The sequence below is a fragment of the Bactrocera tryoni genome, chromosome 5 (assembly GCF_016617805.1).
Source record: "Bactrocera tryoni isolate S06 chromosome 5, CSIRO_BtryS06_freeze2, whole genome shotgun sequence".
In the NCBI taxonomy this organism is placed as follows: Eukaryota; Metazoa; Arthropoda; class Insecta; order Diptera; family Tephritidae; genus Bactrocera; species Bactrocera tryoni.
The window spans coordinates 9910004-9918884 of NC_052503.1; the positions used below are offsets into that span (position 1 = coordinate 9910004).

The window sequence follows — 8881 nt, forward strand, 5'->3', positions numbered from 1 at the left end:
AGCCTTTGTTTATGCGTTGCATGCCTGTCATCCGCTGTAACGGCACCACCGCTCGCCCTTCCACCCCTTCCTTCCACTCGTGCACTTCGCGGTGCGATTGTTGTTTCGCCTTTGGCGAGCGATTGACGATGTGGCATTGTTGCTGCAAAGCAACTAAGCGACCGTAGCGCCATTAGCGTAGATTTTCAGTGGCTCCTCGGCTCGACATGTCGTTGACGTTTCGCCTCTCCATGCCCCTGCAAAGTGCACTCACACCGATGCATGCGCCATCCATGCATGGCATGTGAGGCGGAATGGACACTTTTGTTTACACATACATGTGTGTGTACATATGCGCGTGTGTGTGTGTGTGAGAGTACCTGTGGATGTTGCAAAATGTTGATAGACTTGTTTGTTTATTTGCCTTTACATTGCTGTTGTTGCGTTCATTGTTGATTGTCTTGATTGTTTTTATGCAAATTTATGCATATTATATTTGTATGTTGATTTCTTATCACTACGAAGCGCTACCGACACACACACACACACGCACATTGAAGATGGCGCTGAGTGAGTGAGTATGTGTGTGTGAGCATGCCTTTCGGCATATGATTATTCCAGTGCACGGTTGGGTGGAAAGCTGGTCACATATTTGCCAAGCTCTTCGCCGACGCTGGATTATGCCCTGTGGCCACAAGCTAAACTCCCATTGTATAAGTACGAGTAAATATTTTTTAACTTGTCTACACAAACAAAGGCCGTCTTCAGAGAGCACTGTGTAGAGGGTGTCCACAGAAATATTTGTTTATTAATATCTTTATATCTTTTATTTTTCAAAAAATACTTCGGAAAATATTTATTGGCTTATGAACAGTCAAAGCTGTGTGTAGCACATGAGATCTTTTACAAATATTTTCTAACGCTCATAATAGTTGGATGAGAAGATCCAGACCACAATAATGTCCTGATGGAAGACTAAGCCTTCCTTTCCAATCCTACCAAACACTCAGCATAACCTTTCGAGGCGTCAATCCTAGCTTTACGACCATTTGTTGAGCTTCACCACTCTTGGACCATAATCTTTTCCGTACATTATTTTTGTATTTGTTCCACCTTTCGTCTCCTGTTATCACTCGCTTCAGAAAGAGTTCAATTTCATTTCGTTCCAGCAAAGAATCCCAGATGCTGATTCGGCCATTGTCTCCGAAAACCTCACAAATTTTATTGGTGGCTTGCGTGGCATTCTTGCCTATTTTATACAAAAATTTCAAAATTTCTTCATTACTTTCATTCATCTTTGAACAACTGTAACTTTTTTCAATTTCCCCGAATTTAATTTTTTTTTGGTTAAATGATGCTTTAAATCTCACCTTTCCAACACTAAAAGGTATGACACAATGTGATTGGTAGCACTAAAGATATACGACTGCAACGACATCTATTGGCAAAATACGAAAAGACTTTTTAGACTGTACAATAGTACAATGTTTATATATGTAAATAAACTGAGATTCAGATCCTCTGGTTGCCTTTTAAGGCCTTAAGATACTTCGCTGCCTTTGATTCACGCAAGTTGCAGGAGTTTAAAATGTTCGATTACACCGAAACTTAAGCCTACTTTACTTGTTAATACTACACTTTAAAATAATTAAACAGTTTTCGTTTTGGCCCACAAAAAATATCGCACACTTACCTCTTTTCTCTTTTCTTCTCTTTCGCCCGCCAGATATTCCCGCGCCAACACCGTTCGCTATCAGTCGGATTCCTGCGAGGGCGTCTGCATGCTGAACCACTATTGCGCCATAACACGTGTGGACTACAAAGAGTTCCGCCAATGCCTGGAGAAGGAGCAGAGCGCGCTGCGTTCACACGCTCCCGCTGCGCACACGGCGCTCGCCGGCGCCTGCCCCATTTTAGTGCTGATGTGCGCATTGCTGGCATCCTGTTGTCGCCAGGCTGCTGCGCTACTGCCGAAACTCATTGCACGCATGAGAGTGCAACAGCAGCAACAACAACACCTACATCAACAGCCTTTTGTCGAAAAGAAAAAGCGACAAATTGAATTCGCCGCGTTGGCGCTGGCCATGACTACAGCTTCCAAATACCGGACCGCAATATCAGCGATGTTATTAAACGGCAGAATGGCAGCATTTGCTCTGCTGCTCGGGATATTGTTGATGCTGCAATATGCGTTGGAGCGCAACTATCGAGGCACGAGCACCGCACCACCACCGCCGCCGAAGGAGGGTCAACTGAGTGCGAAAATGGCTGCAAATAAAATGGAAAATTTTTACATGCAACGGACAATGTTGCAGCTAAGGACTGGTAGCATGCTGCTGCGGGCGGGCCACGGTAGGGTGCCATTACAACGGCCAGCAACACTCTACTGCAACGGCGCTTGCTGCTGTCGGTTTAATATTACCGTTGTGGCAAGCAGCGACATGAGAACCAATGCGGCTGATAACAATGCAACACTGTGGCAACTGTGGCATGACGTGGCGCAAGAAAATGCTACTGACAATAACTATGCCCGTCATGCAATAATTCCAATTTCAACTGTGCAACAGCGATTGCCACAATGCAACACCGTCAATTACAGGTCGCTAAGTCTGGAGCGGCAACTTCTTTGTATATTATGTTTCATAATGAGCTGCGTGCGGCCTCAAAGCAGCGGGCTGCGCTTACTACCAGGTGCCCTGTGCACCGATACCACCGCCAACATACCCAACAAACTGCTTAATACAAACACGCCCACTGAAATGCTGGACGCCGCCTCGTGCTGCAATCGCTTTAGCCAACAACAAACACACCGACGTTGGAGCGTCCAGAGTCCCGCTTCACATTAGTAACGCTCGGTATTGCTTAGCTTAGCTTTTTTATCGTAATTTAGTGTTTATTATTGCAACAAATGATATTCAAGGAACGCGTAAGCGGCAGTTGGATGAATGTGTGGTCATAGTTGATATAATGTGCGAGCTTCTTAGTTCATGAAGTACCGGCAAAACATATAAGCTGTTGTTTCTATAATAATGAGGCTGTGGTGAATCATAAAATAAAGAAGTTCTGCAGAAAAATAATCCCAACTCAGGACTTCTGTATGTCTTGAGCTGAGTCGCCTATACTTATTTGCCATATTTTGAAGGGGTTCAACTTTCTAGCACGGATAATTTAGACCTTCTCGAAGCTATATGCTGTTTCTATTACAAACCAAGCGGAGTGGAGGTTGGAAGCTATATTTATAATTAGTCTCTCTCAAAGCGTTGGAAATCTCTACCCAAATGTTGGTAGTCTTTAAAGCTCTCATGCGTAAACGCTTATTTCGCATACTTGATGCTAGAGTTTGCAGCACAATTATCTTAATGTATTTCATAGTTTGGCGAAATAAACCTTCGGCACCAAGTATGTCGACAGCTGAATTAGCATCTATGTAAAAGCGAATCCAAAAAGGCAATTGGAAGTAGAAAAAGTTGAGGGAAGCATAAAACATAATTTAGAACCTTGGCACTATTTAGTTATCCACAGATATATAAGGATATATATACAGGGTTTGTCCGGAAAGTAATAAGACTGAGTCGATTTAAAAAAAATTATTGTACCAATCGTTGAAATTCTTTAAAAACTTTCAAAATAGGCTCCCTATGCATCGATGTAGCGCTGCCAGCGCGATGGCGTCCCGGAAGACATTTTACGGTATAGCCTTGAGAGCCACGGTGCATGTTGCTTGGATGCCCTCTGTCGTCTCACAATGCTTGCCATTCATTGGCCGTTTCGCGCAAGGAAACAAAAAAGTCCTGCTGCGGAAGAATTGAGATGCTTGCCTTGGTTAGATAGCTGTTCATAAGAAAGGCGGTGTAATCTGAAGTGTTGTCTTGGCCAAAAGCCTGCGATAACTTGTCGGACTTTCGTTTGAGTCTCTTGAGGACCTCCACGTAAAACTTGGCGTTGACGGTTTGTCCAGGGGGAAAAAATTCATGGTGGACGATTCCTTTGATCTCAAAAAAAAAATAATGAGCATTGTTTTCACTTTAGATTTGCACATTCTTCCTTTCTTTGAGCGAGGACCTCTTCTCGGCTTTCCAAAAAGGCCTGGTGCCACCGAAACACAACACTTCTTGCTAAGAAACATCTGGGTAAGTCGCTTGATCATATCAAACGTCTCTGTCGCAGATTGACTAAGTTTCACACAGAACTCACAGAAATACGTCGCGCGCGAAAATGTTTGTCCTGACTCTCCAGGTGCTCGGAGACAACTAACCAACCGCTCGTTCGTTAGCTAGGAACGCCCTCTACCGAATGCAGTCGGTGCGCGCACGCTCCGAAGTACAGTCGCGCCGAAAGAAAATCTGTCCTATTACTTTCCGGACAAACCCTATACGTGCTGAATTATAAAATGTAAATATCTCTGCTTCACAACAGCTTCCAGCCAAGAGAGTCTTCAGAAATACTTTCATCGTGGACCCAGTGACTTTGTTTGATTTTTAGAATTTTGTGCAGATCGCAATGCACCGTTACGAATGTAATACAGCTGACTGAAAGTCGGAGAAAAGCTTCAATTATTTAAGTGTGCATTGTTTTCAAAATAAACCGCTTGAATACAAAAGCAAACAGAGGGTACAATTACATGTATACCAAGCTCAGTGAAGGCCGTAACTTCAGCAAATATTTGCGTGTGTGTGTGTGAATGGCCGCGCGGGGAGCAGCGTGCGCTACGACTACTGCGAGGGTGTTGATTTGCTAGAAGTGAGCGTTTTGAACAAAATCGAATTAGTGATACCAATAGGCTAGTTACTAGAGGAAAGCTTATATTTAATTACAATAGAAACAAACAAATAGGAAAATAGTTTCGCCATTGTAATAGCGAGCGCTGATTACCGTTATAAGTATTGTATAAAATAATGCTGAGGCAATTCTCCATAGATATGTTCATAAGTGTCTATGTAGTTGTGTGACTATGCGCATATTCATATATATAGTATAGTATATATATATAAATATATATAAATATAAATGTATGTACATATTATAGATAAATAAATGTTTTGCATGCGTTATGTATTATATACACATGTATAGTATGTATGTATAAACCAAACGACCTAAATCTATTTCATATAAAAAAATACATTTCAAATGTGCAATAAAGCAAAGACAAAAAAAACCAACTGTGTAAATAGTACTGTATGTAATTAAAGAAAATAGCATAAAACAACCACAACAACAAAAACACTTCTGTTTCATCACTTTCAATTACTATCAAAATAGGTGTAATGAGTCATATGTGGATATTTGTATTTGTATTTGAATAATCATTTCATCATGCGCAATTTTCACAACAATAACAACAATAGCTGAAGACAAAAAGCAAATGTAAATATTAGAAAGTTAAATAAAACAAAGTACATAAATGTATGTGTTTAGGCAGTTACAAATAAGCGCATATACACACACACATACATATATATGATAAGCATCAATGTATTTTATGTACATACATACATAAGAGAGGTAAATAAATAATGCAACTGCAAATGCCGATTACTGTTTGACTTTAGTGCTGACCTGAGTGCGTTTATTGAACTTGAACAAAAACAAAAACGAAAAAGCAAAATAAATAAAAAAATTAAATAAGCAAACAAACAAACACATGTATAATGAAGAGGTAATTAAGCATTCATAAATAAATTATTATAAAAAAAATTATATAAATAAATACTATTTGTCTCAAAAGCGTACAAAAGTGTTTGGTTTTCCGTTTCTGGTTTTATTCGTCCGCAACAAAAAAGGTTAACTATAGATAATGGGTAAGTAAAATGGGCTTAATGCAACCCTCCACTACTGTACTGCTAAGTGTAGAGGACCTTTCAGGGATTATACATACTTACATAAAGTAATGTTAAATCTTGTAAAAAAAAATCGAAGGAATAAGAAAAATAATTTTTTTTGACAAAATGGCGGTTTCTCAAAAAAAAATCGATTTTTGAACTTAAACTGCTTATAAACAAACTGTTTATCGGTGAGAAAAATCTTCGTTTATCTACTAAACAATATTAAAAAAAAAACTTAGTCTAACCAGTTTCGAGTAATGTTGGTGACCGACTTTAAAAACCCCATTTTGAAAAAAAAAACGTCAAGCACGCTCAAGCACCTTTTCTAATTTGCATGTAACTTCGCAACTATTCACCTGAATTATATGAAATTTTCTGTGTATATTTTTAAGTATATGTACATTAAAAAAAATAAAATAAATTTGAGCCTCCGCCTATTATACCATGAACCGATGTTTTCAACGAACTGCACTCGACTCGCCAAAACCCTCATCTCGGTGCGAAATGATAACAAAATTCATAAGACAATTTCATTAAAAAAAAATTTGAATGAAGGTTTTAACAATCCAGCGCTGGAATGTTGGTAACTCCTATGAAGGTATGCATTTCGGTAATAAAACTCATTCGGCTGGGGTTGTCATCAAAACGTTGTAACAACCAAACTCTACATAGCAACCTGGCAGTGTGCTGCAACATATTTGCATTAATAATGGAGCCATCAACGGGCGGCAAGCAACATTTTCAGCCGGACATGGCAATGGGAAAATCAACTCCCTCCTCTACTCCTCTACTCCTCTCTGCAACTCTTATTCGTTACAGCCTTACTTGCAGTATGGCTGAGGGGTTGAGTGCGGGTTTGCCATTAGAAAAGTTTATTGAATTCACTTTGCTTTTGTTTTTGTGGGAGCAGTCAGCACACCTTGAAAACAATAAAATGTATAGTGTTTATTTCTATTGCAGCAAACTCACTCCTATATAAAGGGTCATCCATTTCGTGGTTCCGTATTTTTTTTTTAAGAAAAAACACTGAAACTTCAAATTTAATAGAGAATGTTTATTGTCGATCGAAAGAACATTCTTCAACATTTGGTTTTTTTTTTTTTTGAAAATTATCCCTTGAGTCCAATTTTCAATGACTCATTCGAGCATTTCGACTGGTAATTGGCGTATGACAGGCATGTTTCTTACTTCAAGGTCTAAATCGAAGCGGGTTTGTCCGCATAGACTTAAGACTTTACATATTTCCACAGGAAAAAGTCTAACGGTGTGATATCACATGATCTTGGTGCCAAATCGACCGGCCCAAAATGTGAAATTATCTGCTCATCGTAGTGTTCCATCAATAAATCTAATGATTGGTGCGATGTGTGGGAAGTGGCGCCGTCTTATTGAAACAAAATGTTGCCGAGACCACGAGCTTCAATTTTAGGCATCAAATAGTCGGTTATCATGGCGCGATAACGGCCGCCTCTGACGGTTATGTTTTCACGGGTATCATTTTTGAAAAAATATGGGCCGGTGGAACCATCGGTCCACAAACTACACCAAATCGTTGCCTAGTTTAGACAAATCACCTTGTTGATAGGTGCTGCACTGGTCGGCCACCAAGAATTGGTCTTAATGAAACTAGGTTTTCAAGCATTGTACAACTATTTTCATGAGTGTTTTGACTTCTCGTAAAGCCATTGAGATTACTCGCACACTCGTCCAAAAAGTCTGTACCAAGAGCCTTTTAAACGTTACTTCGGTATGAATCTCTATATAGCCAAAACGTAATGAAGGTAAATGTCATTGCGGCGTGCCTCACTAAAGCCTGGTTTCACAGAACTACATAGAGTCTCCAAAAGGCACCCTTTTGTCCACAGTTTTTCCTTTCTTTTTGTTTTTGCCCGCATCTGTAATATGTCATTAACATATTGTGCGCATATGTGTGTATTGGTTGATTGACATTACATTGACTGGTGTTCGATGTCACATGTCGGTTCAATAGTTGGCGCTGCAGTGGGCGGTCCACTGACACTAACACTGCCGTCGGCATCGCACTGTTTAAATGCTGCTAACAATCCAACGAATCGTCGGTATTTGTGGAGGCTTTTTACATTCGCACGACAGCTATAATCTGCGGTTTGGTTTTTGGTTTTCGGGATTTGGGCGAGCCGCGGGATTGTGAAAATTCTTGCAGCATTTCAACATTTCTGACAATGGTAGCTTTTTAATTAGTTCGCAATGCGAGTAAATAAAATAATCCTCTGAGATAACATAGGCACTTTTCGCTGGTATTTCCACAGAGCTCAGTCTCCTGATTGCTTCTGGCGTAATACAATGCGTCGCTGTAAGCAGTTGCGGCCACTATTCGGTACACCTCAAATATAAACTCACCAAAATTGGCAGCCATGATAACCAGTTTGGCATTAAATGAGTGTTAGTCAACTTTTTTTCCACCAATTTTCAATAAGCCAGCGGTTTTTTAGAAATTAGTTTCAAATATACATTTAATTTGTCTCCGAGTTCGAGTTAAATCTGCTCCATGGGAAGCTTGTTAATGTCACATAAGCCATTGTGTCATATATACACAGTTATACAACTCCTAGTCCCTACATTTAAATTCATATGCCGACTATGCACGGCCATGCCAGCAGGTCCGGTTGTGACATCACCATGGACACGTGCAATTGAGAGACAGACCCGAAAGGGTCACCTTATGTCCAAGCTTATTATTATGCCAAGCCATGTCTGCTCCCGTTTGTTAACACTCTGTAGTTTCAAATATTGTTGTTGTTGTTGCATTAATGTATCGCATAAAATTTCATTGCTACTTCAACACCGTTGTTGCCGCAATTACTAATGCAGATGTCATTGTCGTTCCCTTTTTTGTGCTGACATCGGGCCAGGTGCCGCATGTCATTCGCATTCGATGATTTGTAGTCTGCTGTTTGTTTAGGTGTCGCCACCAATGTGTTGGCGCAATATTAATGGGCGGCAACTGCAATAGACGAAGCCTAGCCCCGCCACGGCAAGCCGACTCTGCACAGTTGCATATTCCGCCAGAGCAGTGGGCATGGAAGCGAACGTCCAAC

General features: G+C 40.4%; 1 protein-coding gene across 3 annotated transcripts in view; it reads left to right on the forward strand.

Moving 5' to 3' along the window:
* Nucleotides 1-4079, forward strand: part of LOC120776780 — a 174440-nt gene extending 170361 nt beyond the window's left edge. For all 3 annotated transcript variants that reach the window (XM_040107761.1, XM_040107759.1, XM_040107760.1), the window contains one exon: nucleotides 1706-4079. In XM_040107761.1, the coding sequence (XP_039963695.1) occupies nucleotides 1706-2825 (1120 nt within the window). In that variant the 3' untranslated portion in view covers nucleotides 2826-4079. The remainder of the gene's footprint in view (nucleotides 1-1705) is intronic.
* The last annotated feature ends 4802 nt before the right edge of the window (nucleotides 4080-8881 follow it).